Source organism: Macrosteles quadrilineatus, unplaced genomic scaffold (genome assembly GCF_028750875.1).
Source record: "Macrosteles quadrilineatus isolate MER2022 unplaced genomic scaffold, UCM_ALF_1.0 Scaffold_5__1_contigs__length_97177068, whole genome shotgun sequence".
Classification (NCBI taxonomy): domain Eukaryota; kingdom Metazoa; phylum Arthropoda; class Insecta; order Hemiptera; family Cicadellidae; genus Macrosteles; species Macrosteles quadrilineatus.
Genome location: NW_026542598.1, coordinates 17,396,207 through 17,421,549, shown reverse-complemented (window position 1 = coordinate 17,421,549; position 25,343 = coordinate 17,396,207). Strand labels below are relative to the sequence as shown.

Below are 25,343 nucleotides of genomic sequence, written 5' to 3'. Positions count from 1 at the left end.
TGTAACAAAAATATATTAAAACGAAACAGTGTTTTTTTATTTCACGATTCTGAATCAACCACTCGACGGATTTTCATGATTTTTGTGTTGAAAGAAAGATAATTTTGAGAACTAGGGAATGTCGAAGCCATAATTTTAGTTTAGGGTCCCAGTTTTTTAGAAATTAGGTTTTAATTTTTTTAAGTCTAGCAGCCGACGCTAAGATTCTAAACTAGCTTTTGGCATAAAATAATTTGCTTAACATAACAGCTGTAAACATTCAGCTTTTATGTCACAAATTCAGCATTTGGATAAAAATATAAAGACATACTTAGGGTTGAATTATTTATACTATGTGTAATGCTAATCATTGATACGTTCAATTTTTTTGTAAGAGGATGACAGATTAATTAAATATACATAGTAAAATACTAGGATGTTCAAATTATTTTTTAAAGCAATCTTTGTAATCTTCGATTTATTTTAGAGCAATATAATTTGTTTCAACTAACAGCTAGTTAAATATAAACTATGGAACTATGAGGTTATTTTATTTACTCTTATTTTGTCATTGATTATAGAAAATAAGTAAGATTAGTAGAGATAATTAGACCACAGTTTAAAATAGTTTTGACCAAAATTAATTAAACCACAGTACAAACCGAGGCTCTATACACGAGTCTTAACAAAAAAGGATAAATGCAAATTATTTTACTGCTCCACTTTTCAAGGAAAGATTAGAAAAATAACAATGTTTACATGTTTTAATTCTTCATGGTAGCTTTTTGTTTACAATTAATGTTTGTCTGCTTTAACATTGTTTGGATTAGGCCCGGAAATATTGATGTCATAAAAAGAAGATCAAGAATAATCAGGAATCACGATTTTAAATTACCACCACAACCTCAGCCGGGTTTTATACAAAGATAAACAGATGGATGACATAGATTGAACACAACGTCAACATTGACCTAGGATACTGCAATTAGATAAACCATCCTTTTATGAAATCGTGTTCAGTTGTGGTTACGTTTGGGGGTGCCTATATCAGCGCCCTAAACGTGAAAATATCACTTTTATTTCAACTATGAATATATTGTAGTTTAAATTAACTAAAATGGGAAATTACGATCAAGGATAGAACTGATAACTGTATGGATAATTAACATTGACAATTACGTCCTTAGCTTTACTAGCGTGTTTACTTTTTATATTCCTGCTACATGTGACCAGTTCTTTTTTTCTAATGAATGTTATTTGAACCAAACAGCTGTTTCAAAACAAACTGTTATTGTTTTTACTTTTCTTTGTTTACACTTATTTAATTTAGCAATCAATGCAGTGAAATTGATACAAAGGATAGGTGTGACGATTAGTTTTGATGTTAGAACACCAAAGTTAAATTATGTGTACTGTGAGTTTTATTGGATATTATCGTTTTATTTTAGGTCGTTTCTATTCAGACCTACTGGAAATTGTGTATAGTAGTTGTATTGTGGTGATAATAATTGTGGAAGAGGCAGGTATGGAAGGTGGTATCGTTGACTAGGTCTATACACTTCTCAATTGACTATTACTCTCTCTACTGTAGGCAACTTATAATCAGTGTGCGTCTGTGCGAATCGGCTGCAAATCTCACTTCAACGCTTTTCACATCGTAAAAATTGCAGAATTGCTGTTTTATTGTAAAATTATCGGATTTAAAATGCATATCGTATAGGCCTATGATGGAATAAAAACATATTTAGTCACACAACATTTGTTTGCAAGACGATTTTTCACATTAAAACTGCAAGAAACTTTGTCTTTATATGTGTAAACTAGCTGATCTGAATTGTACACGGTTTTAACTGACTACTGAATTCCCGTACGTAGGACGGGCTAACACCTCGTATATTAGTATTTCAAAAGTTGATAAACAAGAAACCACATCAAGTAGAGTTCCTTTTTGACGACAAAACCAGAAGGTGTGAACTGGACGAGTTTGGTCTTTGAGTTTGGCAAACTCCTACAACAAACGTTTCCCGCCTACAATGAAAAGTGGCTTACAAAATATAACCTTTATAAAGTGTCACTGTCAGTAATTAGAAAATAATAAAAAGGGTTCTTTTATATGAGACACGCATTAAATCATGGCTATGAGATATGTTAGAACCCTGACCCCAAGGATTAAGTGTTAATTTGCGGAACTCGTGTAAATTGTAAAATTGTTATAACATGCATTAACTTAAAATACTGTTTGGTGAAATTACAGCCCAAATAGGGCCTGTTAATTATGACGTACCAAAATTTGGAATCCCACGGTAAATATAAAAAATCTAACCTTTTCCTAATCGCAGATATTTCAACCGTAAAATGTGTTTGAATAAAAAAATACTATTCATTAGAACTTCCGATTCGATGATTTTTTCTGGACTCAGATACCATAAATTGACGATTGAACTATCAATTAATAAAACTATCAAAGTAAAGGTCAACTTTGGATCGTAAAAAAAAAACAAACCAGGGATTGGAATGGTCTCTAAAATAGTAAAAATATGTCTTTAGTAAAAACACACTGCAGTCATTGAAACAATAATAATTTAATCGCAAAGGGATTTAAATGTAGCTCGAAATACAGTAGCAACTTAATACACTAGTAGCTCTAAATGTAAAATATAAAGTAGCACTGCAATACTGAAAAGTTAGTAAACAATACCTTCAGTAGTCTAGCACCACATTAAGAAATATTTGAACCGTAATATTACACAGAATACAGAAAACAAAGCACCTTTCATTCAGCTCAGTCTGATGTTAATACAGAGCTTTACTTTATCCTTCATTTCTATTTCAGAAAATACCTGAGAATTCAAACAATAAGTTTCTCTTGGTTTAAAAATAATTATGTTAATTCAATCTCACAGTTTGTAGATAATGCATTAATGTAAGCGGTGTTTTAAATTTTAATACTGGAATAAACTCTGTTAGGGGGCAAGAATGGCTATATTTATTGAGATACAAAATCAATGTATCTCAATTATATTTATTCCGGAGTTATTAAAAACTCAATATACATAGTTCTGGTTATAAACATTGAAAGTTTTTAAGTGATCTAAAAAATAAAAACAGAATCAACATAAGTTGAGGTTTGGCGCAAGCGTTGACGATATCAAAGGCATCTGAGTTACATTTGAGGTTTTTCTGCTTCAAGTCCCGCCAACATTTTCCGCATAGTGCTCTTCAATTCCATATATATACTTTCCTTATGTTTAACATTTGATTGTGAGCATATTCGCATGAACATGAATCCGTTATAAGGGGTCACAAAAACTAAAAACAGTTTCAAATAAGTTGAGGTTTGTTGCAAGTGATGTCGGGACCAAAGGCGTCTGAGTTGTTGTGGACGATTTTCTACTTCAGATCCCACTAAAACTGTTCACATGGTACTCTATAAATTTCCAGACACACTAACAGTACATTCACTAACAGTGTATTTATATGAAGAATTAATTAACATTCTAAATATACCTAGATTTGTTTTTCCCACTACAATATGTTTTCCTTAATTTTTTGTAAGCTTAGTCAGTTTTACTGCTCCCCTTAAAGAAATAAAAACGCCTCTATACAGTTTATTTTCCCATTTTCATGATATCCACAAACTTAAATCTCCAATTGCTAATGCATTGTCAAAGTTGATTATAAAATTACATCGTCACGTAAAACATTATGTAATCAAACAAATATTGGCTTAATTCAAACTAATACAACAGAATGATCAAGCGTCGCAGATGTGAACATCGTCACAAACTAGACTGGTACGACAGGTGATTATAATATAGATGGAATTGCAAATGGTTTAGATAGTAGAATGCAGATTGTTGGAAATTTCCTAGTGAATCAACACAGGAAGTTTAATTTGTGTGATTTATAATGACGAGTTTGCTATCTAAACATCATGTCATATTAACGTTAAAGTGATTTTTTAATATATAGCATAGACTCTTTCGTAAATGAGTATTGCTTGCAAAGAATACACGAAATTTCTCAAAACTAACTACATATAAGTGTATAATAGTATATTTCGTACCTAGGGCCGAAAATTAGGTCTTGCTGGCTCGAGACGAAGACGAGAGCTTAAAACGATCGAGAGCTGCAAAACCATTTCGGTCCGTGGTACGAACGCTATTTTTCCCCACACTATACCCCATTACCACTATTCACCACAATAATAATGCACACTTATAGTCAACATAAAATAATTTGAGGAATCAGCAAAATTTAAAAACAAATAGTTGCTAGGCAACGGTGACAATAAAACAATGCTATGGATACTGATTGTGTGTTTATGTATTCATGTTTTAAGAAAGTAAGCGGGCAGCTGATTTTGCAGCCCTAGGGATGTAAAAACCTGCTCGGTCCTCAAATGATGATGACAGCTGGCATGGCCAGCAAAACTTAGCTTTCAGCCACAAATTAACGTATGTAAAACGGCCAAAAACATCATAGTGTGGTGAAAAATACATAAAGTTTAAGCTGGTTTCATTAAGAGCTAAAGTAAATAACAACTTCACGTCGAAACAATGTGGTCGTTTTCAGTACAGTATAAAGTGGTTAACTTTGAAGATAACCTAACTTGTATACACATACCTTTCATGGTTTAGTTAAGAGGCAAATACAAAGGCTTTAGAGGCAGGATTTGAAGAAAAATAAAGGCCCATTTCCAGATAATTGTCATTGTCTAACGCATATTGCTTTAAGCTATAAAATGATTGCTTATTCATATTGTTCTTGTTAAATCACATCTTGATAGTTTTAATGAAAGTAAATCCACATGCCACTTTGCCAATGAAATGTCAACATGCGACCAGCACAGCATTATACTTCGACAACCTTGATTTTTTTGTAGCTGAAGTTAAATAAGAATCGATAGAATGAATACATTCGGGAGTTAGCAGTTGGTGGAAGCAATTCACAAACAAGTAGTCAATTCCCGTAAAGAATTGGTTCCTTTTACCTTTCAACAAAACATTTATTATGAATTGAGAAAAAGAGCATCGCTTCATGATTGCAAATTTTTTTAATAAATTGGATTTGTAGCACCTGATTTCCTATTCTGATTTTTCACCTTTAACAACTTGGCATATCAAGATTCAATATTAAGTTATTCTGAGGATATAAACGATCATATTGAACTTGTAATTACAATAGTTATTGTTGATACTAACTACGGTTTATTAAGACTCTTGACCTACCAACGCAAGAATAATTTTGTAATATTTTAGTGGGAAAATTGTCTAAGCCTAACTTCAACCCCATGTTTAACATCGAAGATCAGTTTTAGATAATTCCTAAGATGCATTACTTTAAGATTTTCAGATGATATTAAAAAATTACACGCTGTAGGTATAGGAAACGTTGTTTTATAAAAATATTATTACAAAATAGATAAAAAAAAAAAACACTACATATTTCCCGTTTTAACAAACTACCAACCTACGAAATTAGAATCCGTTTTTTGGAGCTACATGATTAAATAAATCCAAGAACATTGAAAGCTACATTTGCACAAAAGCTTCATTTAAACCACACGGGTTAACATGTACGTGTGTTAAATATTCCATAAAAAAGTGCATGAAATTAGAAAGGTTTTAACGTAAACATTTATTGCACAGTAAAAAATGTAGGTAGAATCAGAAACGCGTTTTCACGTGTAAATCTGCCACCTGAACGTATAATGAACGCGTTTATCAGCGCGTTACAAGACAAATCCCCAATATTTCACAAAACTACTATCCGAGCCATCAACCTCAAATCGATCAACAGGTGTAATCCTGCCATCGATCACAGAACACTGCCTCTTTAATATCGGAAGCGAACATCTCGTTTGTTGGCGAACCGAGTCTTTCTGCAATCATTTTGAGTTGTTTCACAAAAACAGATTCTCAGTTGTTGAGAGAAAACAAAATAATAAAAACATTTTAAATGCAATTTTTGAATGATAAAGTTTATCTGATCCATCTTTGTCTCAACGAACCATTGCTTATTATTATTGTGTTTTTTTTACACGAATATGTGTTTTAAAAAACAGTTTTCAGTTTTTACAAGAAAATTCTGGGTTTCCAAGATGTTGCGTACACATGTTTGAAGCACCGTTTTAAACATTCGACCAATGTTACATTCAATAGTCACAGTTGATATCAACTTTAGATTAATTCTCTCAACACGATCGGTTGTTCTTTTAACGTTTTAAATACGTTATGATAGCAACACTATTTTTATTTTGTTTGAATTTGTATTATTAAGATAAATAAAACAAAGCAGCTGATCTCATAGAGACAACTCGATTCTTTTTTCGGTCCATGAATTAAAATACTCTCTAAACATGTTTCGTATGAAAAAAACCTAATGCTCGCCGTAAAACTAGAGCTCGTCCAATGGTAGAAAACTGGACCAAAAATATGTAATGTACAGGCTTCTCTATTTCCACCCCACGCTGTAAATAAAACATGTGATTGTAATTTCTTCCACTTGTTTAGATTTTCTGTTTTTTGTTGTTATTTCGTCACCAGGATGAAACGTTATTTTTATAAATTAATTATTTAATTAAGTTAATTAAAATTTAATTAAATTAAATAAAATTTAATTAGATTAATTTAAATAAAAATTAAATTAAACTAATAAAAATTAAATTAAATTAATCGAAATCAAATTAAATTAATTAAAATTAAATAAAATAAAATTAATTTAATTCTTAACTAAATTAATTCGTCGTTAATTTTTATACATTTAAAATTCACTTTTTGTGCTTTTTTAGAGTCTATTTTAATTTATAAAGGGATTCTGCACATCTATAGGAAAATATCTTTCTAACAATATGCGTAGATTTTCCCTGCTATGTACCCGAGTCGAGAAAAAAGGTTTTAAAGAAACATGCTTGCCTATTAATATATAGATTGAATAGTTATAATGCTTGATACTAATTCTAGTGATATACAATTTTATCCGTCATCGTCTACATTTGTCTAATATGACAAAACATGTTTCCATTCTAACTTTTTCCAATTTTCAGTAATAACATGAAAATTTCCAGGTATCTTAAGAAGCCCAAGTTTGACTGCCAATACAAAGTTTATGGTTATTTTAGTCAAGCAGTATTTCTCTGCTGTTTCAACTTTTTAAATTAAGCTTGACAACTTTGCCTTCAAGTTACCAAGTTTATTGAAGAGCTGGTTGTTTAAATTCGAAGTCTTTATCTCTATTTCTTCATTTACCAAGATGCTTTATTACTCACCATGACATCAATAATTTATTTATTACTGTACTTTATTTATCTCGTTAATATACTATGTTTTAATTTTAAGGCCAAATGTTAAGTTGTTAAAGGTTTATAACTAGGGTTTATACTGTAAGGCTTTACGTCCACTATAAATATAAAAATATATAATTTCCATAAACAATTTCAAACCTAATTGGGCACGAAAAATACATTTAGCATTTAGGTCTCCCATTTTAATTCTTCAGCATTAACAACAGACTTTAAAAATTTGCATAATTTATTCATACTGAAACAAAGAGATATGAAATACAAATAATTGAACTTGTAGTGACAATAATTATTATATAATTAGTGACGTAATTATTATCGTCACCAACTACGATTTATTACGACTGTCATAGTATTTATCCTTTAGTTAAATATTTACAAATGTTTAATTTATTGTACCTAAATTTACTATAAGAATGATGTAATATTTTTGTTAGAAACTTTTCAAACCCTTTTTATTCCAAAACTTGAATAATATTATTCATTAAAAGTTATTTAGTTTAAAGAAGGTGAAATTTCTCCGATAATGGAGAGCCTTCTCTATCAAACATATTATACTCGGTCGATTTTAGATTGAAAGTAGTTGTATATGTTGAGCTTGAAAAAAAGGTTTCAGAAGTTTCTTTGAATAATTTAGAAATGTAGAATCTCTTGCCTAAATAGACCATTCGAATTTTTAATCGATAAATCTTTCTACAATAAAAAAATTCGTTGAACAAATTTATACATTTACTATTAAACTTTGGATTAAGCTCTACAGAGTTGAACATACCGCATGATTGACACAGGGAATCAAATTCCTGGTTTGTTTTGCCTAAGCCACAAATAGACATTGGCAGAGTTACCGGTTTGGTCGACCAACTGAACATTCGGATAACATGTTGAGCATTTGGCCGCTCAAGGTGAGTGGCAGACGACAGAGTGAGAAAAACTTTGATTGAGGCCAGACGAAAATGCCAATGAGAAAAAAAGGTTCCAGCATGAATGATCAGATTGAAACATAATGTAACCTATCAGTAAAATGCAAAGCGAAATATACGAAACGAGGACATCCAAATAAAAAAAAAAATACCCCCGTCGCAGCAAACCTGCATACTAAGCGAATTTCCATTTACCCGGCTTGATTTCTACTAAAATATTCCCTATAAATTTTCAGATTTATTTCCATTTTTAAATAACATTAATTTTAGTGAGTAGTTAGGTTTGCTGCTACGGGGAAGATGTTGAGGTGTGTTTTTTTCAATTGAAATATTGATAGCTTAGTATGAAATAAACCAAATTGCCAAATTTGATTAAAATATATCCATAGACAAGCAAACTAGAACAGTTTATTTATTCTCCATAAGAATAACATGGGAATTTTAAATTTAAAATTTTTTTAATTTTCTCCGTAGTCAATGAACATTCAAAAACACTTCAATATACTAAATTATTTGTTTTTTTAAGCTCTTTAAAATGGTCTAGAGAGAAATTTAGAAATTTAAAGTTTTTAGGGTCAAAAATGAGAAAAACCCATTTTTACCCCATAAAACCCCCCATAAACCCCTGATCCCATGGTCCGATTATGCTGGTTCGCGAACTCGTTCGAATAAATGTAGGTTTACACGTTTGTACCAAATTTCATCAAAATCAGATCAGTTTTGCTCGAGTTATCGCGCTAACGGACACATATATAAATATATATATATATATATATGAATTTGAACGGATGGTGTTTTTGGCCTCTGGGGACCTCAAAACGAAAAAGTAAATCGGTCCCGGGTCTAGGTCTTACCATGAGACCTACGGTAATAGCTTATTCCCTATATGGGAAATTCGCTAAAAACATCATAATCCATCTGAGAGATTTTCAAAATATATTTATAAAACTAAAATAGATGATTTATAGAGACATATATACATTTTCTGCCACGTAAATATTTCATTATGTTTTTGATGTAGGTAATGCATTTTTTGTTAATTTTGCTGAATAAACGACTTATGACTTATGACGTGGCCTTGTAATGGAATGATGTGCTTTATGCTCTTAGGAATGCTTTTAACTACAATATGAAAATTGGAAAGTAAGGAAAAACTTTAACTCAACCCAAAAATTTAAAATACGTTTATTTATTTATTTGTTTTATTTTCGTTTTCATGTTTATTTGTATTTTATCATCTGAATAAAAACGTAAACTCTATGGTTTGGTTCAATATACTTATATTTATAATAGCATTTCTCATGATTGAAATGTTTTCTTAACTATAAAACTGAATACAGTAATCACTCAAATTAAAGGTCACAAGTTAAAGATTTCGTTAGCATAGAGATAAATCCAATTTTAAAATGTCAGAACTAAATTAATCTCTCGCGTATGTGTAATAAAACATTGGTAAAAGACAACATTTTTATATGGTTATCAACAAAAAACCAACGAATCAATTACTGTAGTTCACCGAATATTGTGATCATTTATGTATGCTGACAATTGAATGCGGAACAACCGTACCCAAATATAACATTCACCCACTCCAAGTTAAAATCAGATGTTTGTCTAGTCCTTGATCAACTGTTGTTTGCAGTGGAAAACATCGCATTTAGAACAGTCTGGTGAATAATATTGGCTGCACTACTTTAGTGCTTAAAATAGTCATTTATAACCTAAATTGACTTTCGGTTCAATAAAAGCTCGTAAATACCTCTATTTAGATGGACTTTAACACTCATTTATTATTTTACCTGTAAAAACAGTGTTTCGATTCAGGTTTCAGGTTTCTTCCAACTTAAAAAGAAAATTAATTCTTAGAACAATTAATTAACTTTTTATGTTGTGTAAAATATTAGTCACAAAATCCATGCAGATACGAAAATTTCATTGAATCCTGACAACACGATCAATAATATTATGAGGTTGTAGTAAACTAAATAAGGATAATGATTGAAAATCAACTTACTGTTTTTGGGGCACATTGGTGAGGCTGACGAAGTTGTTCCTAACGGAGCGAAGGCTTGCCAGGATTTGGGCGAAGGGAGTAACGATGAGGTCCTCGCCATGGCTGAAAAAGAAAAAAAACCTTTCAGTGATACAACAGAATAGGCCTTCTATGTCAGTAAACTGCAACACAAGGTCAGAGCAAAATCAGCTGTAATAAAGGGTAGGTAAAAAACAGCTGTGAAGCTTTACGAACTGACAAACAATTATGTTTACTAGACGATGTTGTCAAGAGAAAATACAACTGCAAATATCACATGATAAATGAGACGTGATTAAAATTTGTTTGATTATTTTTTACTTTGCCTTACTAAAGTTACCTCCAAATATCGAAACAAAGAAATGTTAAATAGTAAACTATGGATTCCAGTTTTTTAGTTACCACACAAAGATTAAGGTTCATATTGAATAAGAGATACTGTATGCGCTCCTAAAATCCTCTAAAGGACATTTCCTAAAAATGGGATTCTTTAAATGTGAAATATAAATAAGTTTATTGTGAAAAACAGCACAAATATACCTGGTTAGCACACATATTGATGTACAGATTGGTGCACTCATATAAGGAGATCCTTTTAAAAAGTTTCAGCTCAAATCATGAAATTGAATTTTAAACTAAATTCAATCAGTTTTGCAATGCTCAATAAGTTTAGATATATTTCCTTAGCCACAAATATAGGCTAATAACTAACAGGCCGTAACTAATAGTCTACGGTTCTACAGTCAAAATTATATTTAAAACAAATCTGTATTTTGTTAACCAGACAAACGTCTAGAAGAGTTCTCAGTTTCCATAAAAAATAGAGCTCCTGGCGAAGTTATGGATGATTTAAATTAACTATTAATTCACTCCGTATTGATAATAATTTATTTTTAATGGAAATTCCCTTTGTATAGTTTTTACTTCAAATATCCAAACTTTTTACTTCATTAAAATAACAATATAATACAACATTGCTAAATACAATCAATTATACAAATGGACTTAAGTTTTATACACTAAAATAAAATTTCAAAAAATAATAATAATAAATATTATAAATGAATAAAAAAAAAATAAAAAAAACTACATTTGTTACTAAATTGCTTAAATAAAAAAATGGGATGCACAGTGTATTTCAGTAAAACAAAAATTGAATGTAATTGGAAATGTACCAACGATGTGGGTGTAGTTGACATTTTGACAAAACGTTCGGAATCCCCAACATAAGCAAAGTTTTTCAATATACCATCATTTGCTTAGTTCTCTTCAGTTTGAAACTAGATAGCAAACCAATTATAAACGTTAATTAAAAACAAAATTACAGTTCACCATTTTTATTTTATCTTTTATGAATGTTTATCATGTTGTGTATACAATTTTACGAGTTTGTTTTATAATTTAGTTCCATGATGGAAAAGAAGGAATAAAGCAGATTATTAAAATGAATATAGTTTTGTAAATCTAACTGCATAGTTACATTTTGCAATGATAGTAAGAAAGGTAGATTTTATTTTAGCACTTTTATTGCATTATTTTTAGCTCGATAATATACATTGAATAAGAAACATACAGAATGCCCCATAAGTAAACAGCCGAACTCCGGCAAATGGTGGAGGTTTCAGCCAAGAATGAAATTTTGTCCAAAATCACTTCGTTAAAAATATTAGCGGTTTAGTATATTTTAAACGCACCATTTTATATTTTATATTTTTTTCTTATAGATATTTATGAAACTTAGTATGTGTTGGGAGGTTAGAGGGGCCTAGGTTAGAAAAAATATACTGGGTTTAAATCAAATTTCAAAATGGCGGCCATTAATCAAAAGAATTTAAATTACTAAATAGTATTTGATTTTTTTTAGAAATGTCAAGAAGTTTTTTTTATCTGGCATTCAAAATTTCCTATCAAACGAATCCAAGATAAAAAAATATCAAATAAAATTGCTAAAATATTACGACTTTTAGTTATAAGGCAAAATGAGGTACATCCTGGCTATCTTAGCCTTATTCTGCCTCAATTTAGAAAAAAATCGTCACATTTTAGTTATTTTTGTATTTTATATTTTTGAAATTGTTGTCATTTGATAGGAAACTCTAAATGCTAATTACAAGTTTTTTGACAGTTCTCTTAAAATCAGCCATTATATTACCAAAACTAAAATTGCCACCATTTAAAAATTTTGAATTGGACCAAATTTAATTGTTTATTACATAGTTCTCTTTCACCTCAACATGCACATCAAGTGTTATAAAGATCGGTTGAAATAATTCAAAGATAAAAAATATCTAAAAAACAAATTTGTGGATATCTGGTTACGAAGCACTTTTGGAGATATTTCGTTCTTGAGTTCACATTTTTTGACTCAAAGAATCATTTTCCGGAGTTGACCTATTTACTTACCGGACACTTAGAATATCAACGAAAACTTCCAAACAATTTTTAGGTGAACAAACCTTTACAGTGTAAAATATTTTCCTTCAAACGCTTCACATAGGATTTGACACGTATATACATTGGAGTAGATGAAGTAATTTTGTAAAATAAATAAAAAATGTTATCATTCAATGTGGATAACCTATACATAATAATTTATAACCTACAGCGGAGTAAGGCAAAGCAAGTTTATAAACTTATCAGTTTAGTAAGATATGCAGTTTATCAGCTAAAATATTCCTTTGCATATCAATACAACAGAAAGATCACGTGCACGTATCGGATTCCACAATGATTGAGAGGTAATATTATATTGCAGAACAGAAATACACTGTCGAACTCAATATAAATATCATAAATATTCAAAGTGGTCGGTATTTGTTGATACCTTGAATGTGATTATATTCAGAATGATCTATTCAGGTTTATACCAACCTTTAAAAGATTGCTCCAAACATTTTATATTAAGTAAGAGCATATATTCACTTTTCTCTATAATAGGAAATAGCCGTAGTGATTAATGTTGAGCGAGAAGATCATTTAACTTAGTTAAGCCAAATTTAAAACTAGTATTAAACATTCAAAATACATTTCGTTAATTAGTGCAACCTTTTGCAATTAGAATAGAATGGCAATAGTTGGCTATTTACCTGGACTTTTATTATTGGATTATTTTATTATTGGCAATTATTGGACCTTTACCTCAACGGGTGGGATATATTGACTAATACGCAACATAACTTTTTAAGGAATAATATTGTTGGCCTTTTACTCCTGCTTGAGCCTCCATCATGTGAAGACGTGCCAATTGAGTTTTCCTACCCTCTCTACTTGTAGTAAATTATATTTTCTTTAGGCGGTTCTCGTTTCTTGTTTTGAGTTATATAGCTCTGAGCGGTTTTCCTTTTTAGGTTTTACAGATTTGACAGGATTTATCTTATCTTGTTTAGTTTTTCTCACACGAACACGGGATAGGATTCAAAATCTTGAAACGTTGAAAAAACTTCTCGTTTACTGGTCGTGAAAAATATTGTCTAACATTTGGTCTTCCTTCAGCCGCCACTTTGTGCAAAGTTGGGTTTACCTACCCTCCATCTTTTGTACATGCCTTCCAGCATCTTTGTTTTGACCAACATTCAGTTTTTACGTGGTTTATTTGTTTGCCATACATGTTTGGTTGGGTTTAAACTAATCACGTTTTAAATACTTGCCCACATGGGCGAGCATGGCATCTGATTTGATATATTAAACGTAGCAAAAAAGGTTTTTTTACTGATCGTGAAAATACACCCAATAACCCCTCATAAAAGTTGCTAGTTTTGAAACAATTTATTTTTTACCCCTCATAAAAACGTAGATAGAAATAAGCCACGGAAGGGAAGTGCTTCCGTTTCGAGTGGTCAACAGAATTGAAAAACTTTCTTGCCTTGACTTTCGTCCTGGTGCGGCCCTAAGGGAAAACTCATTGCAGCTTTGAGTAAAACAACAAAATTGGAAACTTTGAATAAGGCAAAAAATCGGTTCTATCAAGGGAGTCCACGGTTTATACTTTTTTCACTATGGATCTTGTATATTTGTTTGAATTGTTGTGTTTTCATCTTTTAAAATTCCCTGTTGAATTTTTTTACGTTCAATGATTTTTTATGCTACCTACAAATTTCCTGTACTGACAATCTTTTATCATATACATTCATCAACTAGGCAATCACCGTAAATCACCTGCGAACGAGAAAAAAAGATCCATAAATTGACGATGTTGTGTAACATATCAAGTTTCACAAAAAGGTTCCTTAAAGGTATAACCGTCACTTATATATTTACAACTCAAATTTATTGGTAAGCTTTGAGTAAACCACACATACCACATTTTGAAAATATTTTTGTAGATAGCGTAAACTGAATAATTTGATATGATGAATTATTGAAAATAAATTTAAAATGAAAACAAGAGCTTGTCCCAAACTCGACCAAAAGTATGTTTTGTGCAAACTTCTCTATCTTCACCCCACGCTGTAATGAAAACATGTCTTTGGAATTTTTTCTATTTGTTTTGATTTTCCGTTTATATTTTGTGGTTATTTTGTTACCAACATAGCAACCCATAAGCCCCATATTTATTTTTTTAATTTTGAATAATTTTTTTCTGCTTATTTTTCAGTCCATTTTAATTTATAAAGGGATTTTAATATATTAACCTACAGGAAAATATCTTTCATTTGGTACCAACCGCGTGTATTTTGGTCCAGTAGTATCGTCAGGCTAGCTGTCTTCAGTTTTGCAAAGGTTTTTTAGTATATAAGATAGTAAAGAAGTGCTCTTTATTTTGTTTACTCCCTACAAGGAAAATAACTAGGGCCCAATACTTATTGTGGATAGTTTACTTGAATAAAACACCTTAAGTAATATTACGAAATAAACAGTGTAATGCGGAGAATAGAAAACAATTTAGCTACAAATACTGACATTGTGAAACAAATGTAGGATAAATGGTAGAGTTAATTGAAGCAGACTCACTAGTGGTTGGGGCCTCTCAATTACAGGCGAGTACAATGAATTAACAAGAAGGTAGGTTCGCCGCCAGTCCTGTGCATTTGTAATGTCTTGTCTTGTGTTGAGGATGCAATTAATGTTTCTGGCAGAACGATTAACAAAGCTAAACGTGGCTTTCTCGCAAAACAACTGGGAAAGACGTTATTGTCATCATTACACTGAGAAAATTAATTTATCTAACGAATTTAATTACCTTTAAGAGTCAAATTGAAATCGTAGTCCGATAAAACGGAGATTTGAGAAGAAAATTAGTCAATATACACAAAGAATCATTACAGTTTGGCCATATTATTCGGGCAATAGTTTTAGAACGATATGATAATACGAATAAATAGACACCACTTATATATAAGTGTAATATTAGTTCTTGGCGTTTAGTTTGGAAAGTTTAAAATTTTACTCTATACTATAAAAAGGTATTTTAAAAACAAATATAAGCATTGTGTAAAGAAAAAATAGTGAAAATTGAGGGATCAAAATAATTGTTCCATAGTTTTATTTCCATAGATTTCTAAAAGTGTTCCATAGTACTTATATTTATTTCAGTTTAGACTCTTTTAGAAAGCACTTAAAGTGTCAATAACGGTTTTAAACACTCTCCTACGTCATAAATTCTCACTTTTGAACAAACCTAAAAAAATGGAAAAGTTTTTTTTATATACAATTCTTAATAGTCATTTACCTATTCTTAGAAATTCTAATATGTGGTCCAATTACATTAAAATAGTCTATTTTCTTCTGCGGCTGAAAATTAATAAAGACTAAAATATATTATAATAGATAAACAAAGACTAATAAAACCATATATTTATTCAAACAACTTTATATTTTAATATATGGTAAAATACATCGATTGAGCCATTGATAAAACTACGAGAAACCATGACTGACGTAGTGGTAACTTAGTGGTTGTGTATTGAAGTGTGTGTAGTAAATTAATGCTTTACAATAAATTAAGTATAGTTTTAATGTACTGTAAACACAACTACAATGTAACATTATAATGTAATACTCAATACTGTATACCCAGCTTAAGTAAAGTAGGATGTGGATGACTAAGTTAATTGTAACAATGGTGGTCCATTGTAAGTTTCCAGTAAACAATAGAAGCAATAATTCTGATACATACAACGTTTTTGTTTAGCGCAAACAACTGTAGCGTATCTGCTTGCCTAGTTCTTGTCAAAGGACCATTAGTAAAGAGACAATCCCATAAGCAGAGACATCTCACTGACAGATAAAGCGGTCTGAAGGAGACAAGTGGTCCATTACCTGAGTTGTTGGACAGTGATAAACTGTGTAGAATACCACAACTTTACACTACATAAACGATATAAGGCCTCTCATTAGTGAAATATAACTGCAATTAGGCGATAAAACAATCTCTACAGATGCTGTGTATATTGTTTGGTAAAACCATAGACATCCCATCTATATGGACCAGCTGTCGCCAATTTTTTTTAATGAACGTAGTTGTGTGTGTCAGTTAAAGATTACGCTAGTGTCTTAAATTCTATTTTATACCTCATTTTTGGTTATTAACCAGGTTTATGGGTCATAACAGTTGCTACAGCTTACCATAAGTTTGACTTGGTAAAAAAGTTTGTATATACGACAGAATTTAGTAATTTAGATCAGCACAATCTGTCGGTGGCTCACATCAAATACGACGATTTTTATAAAAAAATCTGGCTACATATTTAACATGGGGATGAAATGTCTAGGCAAAAGTTTGTAGAATAAACAGATGGCTATACTATTACAACATGTAGAGATTGCAGTAAACTGAATGAAAAACAAATGCGATTAATATCGACTACAGATTCGCAGTACTTCAGAATACAAAGTGGCTCGTTAGATTTCTAAGTGAAGTGGACTTCTAATTCAACGTTTATCAACGTAAAACTGGAGGTTATTATAAGTTTATCCTTGTGGTAGGTGAGTCAATTGTACGCTTCTTCGGTCAGCTGACGATGAGACTGACTTTTTAGGTATACAAAACTATCAGGTACAAAAAATACTACATGTAACAGTAGTTCTTTATTTCTGTAAACTGATGACCGTTTCTTTTGTAGATTCAAAAAGTTCATACGTCATGTTTTGTTTGATGTAAAGAGAACTGAATCCTCCTTGGTCATTGGGGTTTTAACAAATGATTCTGGCGAAACAAGGACAAATGATGAAACAGCTGATCTTATTCAATGACAAATCTCTGATAACATTTTTCTCCTTGCGAAAGAAAATGTTTAAGTTGTTAAATAATGTTAACTGTAGTCTACAAACGTTTTAAACTATTTTAACTAAATAAAACAATCTAATAATAAATCGGTATTGGTCCTATGGTGTTTTAACATAAAAATGAAGTAAAAATCATACAATCTACTTAAAAACAGGAGATAAGAAAACAGTTTGGTAACACTAGTGCTAAAAAATTATCGACATGAAACACATATAAAACCAGCTTCAGATGGTACACCGTAGTCTTCAACTATAACACGTCAAAAAACTGTAATGTTTTAAGATCTGCCAATATTGTTGCTACAGTCGACACAGTAATTATGTTTAGAGAACCAAATCCTCAATTATGTTAACAATAAGCTTGACGTCTCCCTTACTGATTGATTGGTCCTAATTGTGATAACACAACCAAGCCTGGGAACAATGCCTAGTGTTGATATAATTACCCCCCCCCTTCCCCCACTGGTACAATGGCGTCACTACACACAAGTGACAAAGTAATTAGAACTTGAAATGATGAACTTAGCGCTTTAAACTCTCAAGTAATTAGGGATAAGGAGGCGGCCATGAATCACTTTCTGGGCTTTCGCACTTAGAAACAAATCCATAACCATATGTGGTTAGAACTGGGGGACACTGTCAAGGAGTCTCAGTTTAAAATGGTGGTTTGTTATGTAAATACTGTGAAAAAAAAACAGTTAGTATGAGCCTAACGAGAGATAGGAACAACTATTTTACGACCTTTTACAAACCTAAAAGCCATCGGTGGTGAAATGAAGATGTCTGGTGTATAGGTCCATTGTATAAAGTTCTACACAACTCCATATTGTAAAATTTAATACTTGAATACTATACTCGATACACATTGGGTCTTTGTTTAGAGATATCCTTCAATGAAATCGTACAATAATTGTAAACGTTATTTTGTGAGGCTCTTGGGAATAGCCTTGGTTCGGTGACGTTGTATTAGTTTTATTATTAAGTTCACAAATTCCAAAATGATACTTTTAAAATGTAATTTATATTTCTGAACATACTATTTTGTGATATCTGCCGTTTAGTAAACGCAAACGGGTGGTTTTAAAATAGGGATTAAGTCCAAGGGTAGACATAAAGTGAAGAAATATGGTAAAAAAAACCAAAACCATGACACTTTCAAGAGTTAAGTCATAAAATTGACCAATAACCTAAGCCATAGTAATAAGTCAATGTCCATTATTCGCATTATTGTATAACTTGTTAGTATCGCATTTCTTACAAGTGTAACCATCAATAGCTGCAAGTCATACCTAAATGTCAGACACATCAGACAAACATGAAGGTCAGTGACATACATAAAATGGCTTAAACAACCTAAATTACTTGATTCGTGGCAGATTGCATAAAATAATATGTTGAAATTACCCTCAGTAATTAAAGCGCAAAACTGTATCAAGGCGCAAGGCTGTTAGGGGTTTCTCAGAAGCAAGTACAAGGAGTACAACATTAAATAACATACATTTATTCTTCGCTCGAGTGTAGCATTAAATTTTCTAGGTAAAATATTTTCTACTAATAACAATAACCCAAATGTAGTGTACAGAAATGATAAAGTTACAGGGAGAATATTGTCTCAGTAGAACATTTCTGCTTACAAATCGAAACAAATCCAAGAAGCGAACATTAAGTATCATTTCCACCTGTCTGGTTGAGCCAAGATTCTTTTGAGTCACAAAACAAAGAAGAAAGCTCAGGTGACAAATAGAATCCCTCCTCTCTTTCTGAAAAGTATATCCTTCATCCACAAACGTCACCACAAATAGATTACTGATGGTATCATCACTCGGTGATTATAAAAATGTAGCACAGAAAATATTTGTTGATCTGTTACTTTACTCTATTCGTGATTTGCTTTTCCAAACCCTTGTTAAAAACTATTTAAGTAAAATAGTATAAGGCTTATCAACTCTATTACTTTAGACTTGTACGATACAACATAATATTGTAAGTGAGTTCTAGTATAATCTGTATACCAAGCAACAAGCTATTGGTTAATCAAACTACACGCAATTTCCTTAACATTTACATTCAATATGTTAATTCCTTTAGTCATCTTCAATAGAATACCTTGATAATACGTTTGTAATAAGCGATGGTTAAGACTCGTGGATATAAAGGGTTGTGTAGGTAGCTTCTTGAACTGGTGCCTTCAGGCTCACCTTTCATAGACTTAATTAATTGGTTTTGAAGATGTAGTGTTGCCTTTGAATATTGCTTTTGAAGATACATTCTTACTAGCTTTCCACACTTTATAGATCAATGGCTTGAGTTTTACTGGATATTAAATCAAAATCAGTGGCAGACCTATGTTTTAACGGAGAGGAAGTTGATTGAAATTACTTTTGTAATTATTTTCTACAATGCTCACATATTAAAGCTTATGACGCGGTGGAGAGACGGATGGTAACTAAAACAGTAATTTCCTTTAGGGCTTCACCCAGATAGCGTTTGATTTATTTCACTTTAAAAGATTCCTTAAATAAACAACTTTATCTATAACGGTTCAAACGTAAATTTAACAGTCGTAAATTTTTTCTGTTAGTTTTTTATCGCAGTCAGATTATAAACAAAAGACAAACATTTTAATGAAAATAGATTTTAAATATGCTACGTTTTTAACAAATTGTAAAGTGACTGAAGTAACGTATGTAAATCGCTTTTAATGGTGTATATCTCAAATCACCAAACTTGTATTGCAAATTAGTAGTTTAATCCACCTCATCATCCTAATAACCGTCTTAAACTATCATAATCTTTAAAAAGTAAAAAAGTATTCCATTATTTATTTTGTGCCGTAAACAATCAAAATTTCAATAATGCGCATCTTTTGAACGGGTCCCTTTGTAATAAATAATACAGTAGTTGATTATTATCGATTGAGAAAACCGAGGGTATCTTCGAAGATTATTACAAAATTAAAACTTTTTAAACTGCTTTTAAAACTTAAACTGCTTTTAAATTCCTCGGTATAATCGATTTCTTGTTCATCGGAAAAATCGATAAGATAACTCGTTAGAACAAATTAAACTACATTCTTCGATTATTAAATTGTTGAAAATCTGATTTAACTTAACACCTATAATACATGAATTCATTCGATCTAAAAATTCTTTAAAAGAGGTAGTAGAGGCTTTACTGTTTTGGTTTATTTCGGTCCAAATAAAAAACCATTGATACTTACATACATACAAAGTGTTTCTAGTAAGAGTAAACTTAATAATATAATTTAGCAAAAGGTATGAGTTTATTGATCACTTAAATGGCATTAAAATAAAACTACACCTAAGTGTTTATAGTGATTCAGGTAGGTACACATTTTTAAATACGATTTTTGACGGCATAAATTAAAATATTGAATGTCTATAAAACTAACCAGGTTATTTTTTATGACCAAGCACTAAGGTTTTTCTATGGAAATCCGGCGAAAGAGAAAATAATTAATAAACAAAATCCCAATGAAACAACGAACCCTTTCAACTTTCCCCGTTATTATTTTGGCTTTTGATGAATGGAAAGGGGGTGATAACAGGAGATAACCCTATAGAATGGAGGATGCTGTGAGCGGTTGTCATGACAACAGGTGAACTCTGACCTTCCCCCCACCCTACGTCTCTCTCCCCTCCACAAGCCGTTTTCAATGCCTATCTCAATGTTTCATTACATTAAAGGCTGTTTATTTATTAGGCTTGTGACATCGAAGTCCTCTTTATTGGATTGCACGATACTCTGAGTCGTATTAAGTTTAATTAAAATGCAGTTTAAATTCTCAGTGTGTTTTACACTTTTTATATTTTTTTACTTTGAAGTTCAAAGATATTGTTTGTTTATCATGGTTGTAGTAAAACTCAGGGTGTTCTGTAAAATGCTTTACCTGTTAAGTATAGTAGTTTATGAAGTACAGTATAGTGAAAAGGTGGAATTGGATGTATTCATTCACCCTAATTTTTATAAAACCTAAACTTGAATAAAACAAAATGAAAAAAGGAATGCAGGTTAGATAAAATGTGGAAACTTCAAGCAAATAATTTTCCCCCAAAGTTTGGAGATCGTTCCCCAGAACTAGGTTTGTTTCAAGTTAAACTATTCAATTATTGCTTTGAATCACTTCAGGAGTACTGTTTCAAGCTCTCTTGTTTCATATTCTAAACTTCACCCAATTTATCACTGCAGATTTAAGATAAGTAAAACAGAAAAGAAAATTGACAGCAAGAAGTGGGTTATGCTTAGTGTAGGTAATTGAAATATATTTGTATCTCAAATGTTAAAACATATCCAGAAACAATATTGTTGGTAAACCACACATCATGGTTTATTTTCTAACCCAAGGAAAGTGATAAGATCGGAAGGGTCGTAAGAACAGAATTGTTATTTGTGGCTGGGGACTCCGCAGCAATGATCTCAGAGCCCTCAGGAAGAGAAACATCCTATTTGTGTTTTGCCCCGTCCTTGGCCTTGACCTTTCACTGGGGAGATGTATTATGCTATAACTCCGGGTGACTGTCTTCATTTTAGTCTTGCTATTTTTGGCTCACTTCCTTCTTGTGTTTCAGATCTCTTTTGCCGTTTAATAGATTTAAGAATGACAAGTGGTTAAATTGCAAGTGGTTTGTATTTTTATACACGTTTGATTTTAATTTTTACTGGAAATAAATAATTTATGTCACTGCAAAATTAGTTTATTATCTGATAGCCTAATTTTTTATATCTCTAAACAATGAGATAAGACTTAACCAAGAGATGAAATTTAACAGCCTACCTACTATAATTTTTGGATTGTTTTGTCTAGCTTGTGTTTTGGTTGGGAAATATATAAACACATATAAAGTAAATCTTTTGGTAGAAAACATCATTGATCGATAATCCAATGACAATAAAGCCAGTCAACCCTCTCGAGATTGAACCAGCAACCGTCAGTTTGAAGGCGAGCACTTTATGCACTTGCCTGTAACTCAATTAATCTTGATTCTCAAATATATGTTTATTACTTCTTAGAGATAAGCTAATGCAATGTCCGTTACATTTCATGGGTTTAAACATAAACTAGAACGGGGAGCGAGCTAGTTTAGCGGTTAGTGCGGGACTTCGGTCCAAGAGGTCCCGGGTTCAAATCCCGACACATCACCAATGGATTTTATCTAAGTGATAATGCTACATCTCCTAAGCCTGAAGTAATGTGAAAAATAATCCAGGGCTCGTGCCTAGCGTCTTAGGACAAAAAACACAAACTATAAAGCTAGAATTAACAATAGTTAGACCTAATGTTTACTGTCAAAATATATAAGCCACCCTAATCTATATTTCATTGATTCTATCCATACCAAGAAGAACAAGTGTTAATTTATCTTTTAAACGTTTAGCATATGTAACTATGCAGCTAATCCAGCGTAAAGCGACGCCTGTCAAGATACCCAATATGCATGGAATCTGACTAGTTATACGGATGTCATCCTAGCTGTCATTTCCACCCCTAATGTGTCTAACATCCCCAACATTCGGATCATAATGGCTGTTATCTCACAAGCACACAATGCTGCAGATACGACACATGTCAGATAATTCTTCATTTCTATTTTAGACACATTGTGTGATCATCCTCTTTGACTAACAGGAGATATGCTGATCTAGTGGTAGTTCGTGTTCTGTTAAAAAGAAGACAGTTAACGTAGTTTTCGTTGTGTACCAAAGGGTTAAAGCGATTGTTAAGGTCACGAGATCGATTTTAAATCAAAAAGGTAGTATTTAGATGGTTCAAAACTGCTATCCTTGATCTATTGGGCTTAAAAAATACCTCTTGGGAAGTAATTAAATTATTAAGTTCACCATTTTATTAGTGGTTTGGTTATCTGCATTATTGGTTATATTTTTAGTTGAGGTGACCCCTAGTTTCGGTGAAATTGTTTCCTATATTTATGTGATTTTTTATAATAATGGTAATACGATGATTGTGTTAACATTATCTTGTACGGAACCATTTGCACGTTACTTTAGGTTAGGCATAGAGTCGCAACATTATCACTTGGCTAAATCCATTGGTGATTGGCGGGATTTGAACCCAGGACATTGGGAACAGAAGTGCAGCGCTTTTTTACTAGACCAGCTCACTCCCAGTTACCTTACACTTAAGTTTGTAAACACTAACTTAAAAACACAAGTTTAAACTGCTACTTTCATGTAACAATTTAGGATGAATAAAGTTATTTTTAGGAAAATTTTTGTTTTAAGGCATAGAAGACGTGAATGAGAGGTCAACAGCCACATGGTCTACTTAGTTTCCATTTGTGGCAGTGCATTCTACTACACAACGTCCATTAAGGCACCTTTTGCCATTAATACTGCAAGTGTATTCGGGCTTAACCACTTAACCATAGCACATTTGAATATCCATCCATAACCAGAACAAATAATAGCACACGTGAAGTTTGTTTTCCTGATGCTCTAACAATAAAGTTTATCAACGAAAAATTTCACTCAACCTATTATACTGACAACAATGAGGCATGCTGAATGCAGTACACTAAACATGTTTCTTAAAATTACATTTATAACAAAACTGATATTTATCGATATTCGTGTTGTACTATTTGGACAATTTCCGCATAAAATTAGTGGTCAGCAGTATCGAATTATTTATAATCCACTGAGGTTAGGGCGGACCGCAGAAACACATTGGTTCACATCCAATGCTGGAATACATCAATACATTCACAATGATGACGAATACAGTCTGTATTGTTGAGGCAGAGGGGAGTTTCTGTTTAAAATAATAAAGAAGTTTTTGAATATTTACTGTCTTAATGTATGCGAAGAATAAAATAGGGATGTTAATTTGATCAAATATAAGTTCACATACTGAATAATTTAATTGATGTAAGAGTTGTGAAAATATTTTTTGTGATTTTCTAAAGGGATATTTTGGTTTGCAGTTACTATTTTGGCTTATGAATTGAGTTGCTAGTAGACTAACAAAAATTATTATATATTACTATAATAATAACAGGAAATATTTAGAATACAACTTGGTAATTTAACATGTTAATAAAAGGTAGAAAGGAAATAAAGAAACTTTTATCTCAGAAACCTACTGAATAAAGAATGAAATGTGTTCGTTACCAAAAAGCCTTTTTGGGTCATTTGGCCAGTTGCCGTGGCCTAATTAACAAAATTAAACCATTAAGGCTTAGCATAGTATATACAGTAGACACCAGAACCAAAGTTGGTATTCTTATCTGTACTTAGCCTCAATTCCAAGAACGACGTTATGTTATTATGTTAAAAGTGGACTGCGTTCCTTTATTCAAAATCATAGTACTGAATTGATTTATCCTTCGCATACCGGGAATATTTTGAAGTATGTTAAGCTAATCATAATTTATAACTTGTGGATTGTTTTATGTTAGCACCAATAAATTATAGAACAATAGAAAAAATGAGACAATCATCCTATGTAATTTCTAAGAAAAAATATTTAGTTAAATTCAGTAAAACAAACAATGGATCACCACACAACCCCACATACGATTGGAAAGTGTTATGAAAATATAACGTACAGCATAATAAATCCATTTTGTTTGCATGGAATTTGAATAGCGAATTACGGTTTATAGTTTTGTTAAGAAATAAACTCGAGTGTACCAGAGAAGTAATGAACTTAAGAAGATAAAAGATTTTAAGCTGCTTTCAACGTTGCGCCCCAAGAAGTAGACAAAGTGTGCATTATTTGTTCCTTCTCGAACAAAGTTTGTAGTAATATTTTATAAAGTTAGTTATAAATCTGCTTTAAATGACAATTAAATCCACAGTAATCTGCAGAAAATACGTATTATCTTACACATTCTGCGTCTTATTT

At 31.5% G+C, this 25,343-nt stretch overlaps 1 protein-coding gene across 13 annotated transcripts in view; it reads right to left on the bottom strand.

Moving 5' to 3' along the window:
* Positions 1–25,343, bottom strand: part of LOC128994290 (cAMP-specific 3',5'-cyclic phosphodiesterase) — a 721,667-nt gene that overhangs the window by 62,816 nt on the left and 633,508 nt on the right. For all 13 annotated transcript variants that reach the window (XM_054418717.1, XM_054418713.1, XM_054418723.1 and 10 more), the window contains one exon: positions 10,217–10,318. In XM_054418717.1, the coding sequence (XP_054274692.1) occupies positions 10,217–10,318 (102 nt within the window). The remainder of the gene's footprint in view (positions 1–10,216; positions 10,319–25,343) is intronic.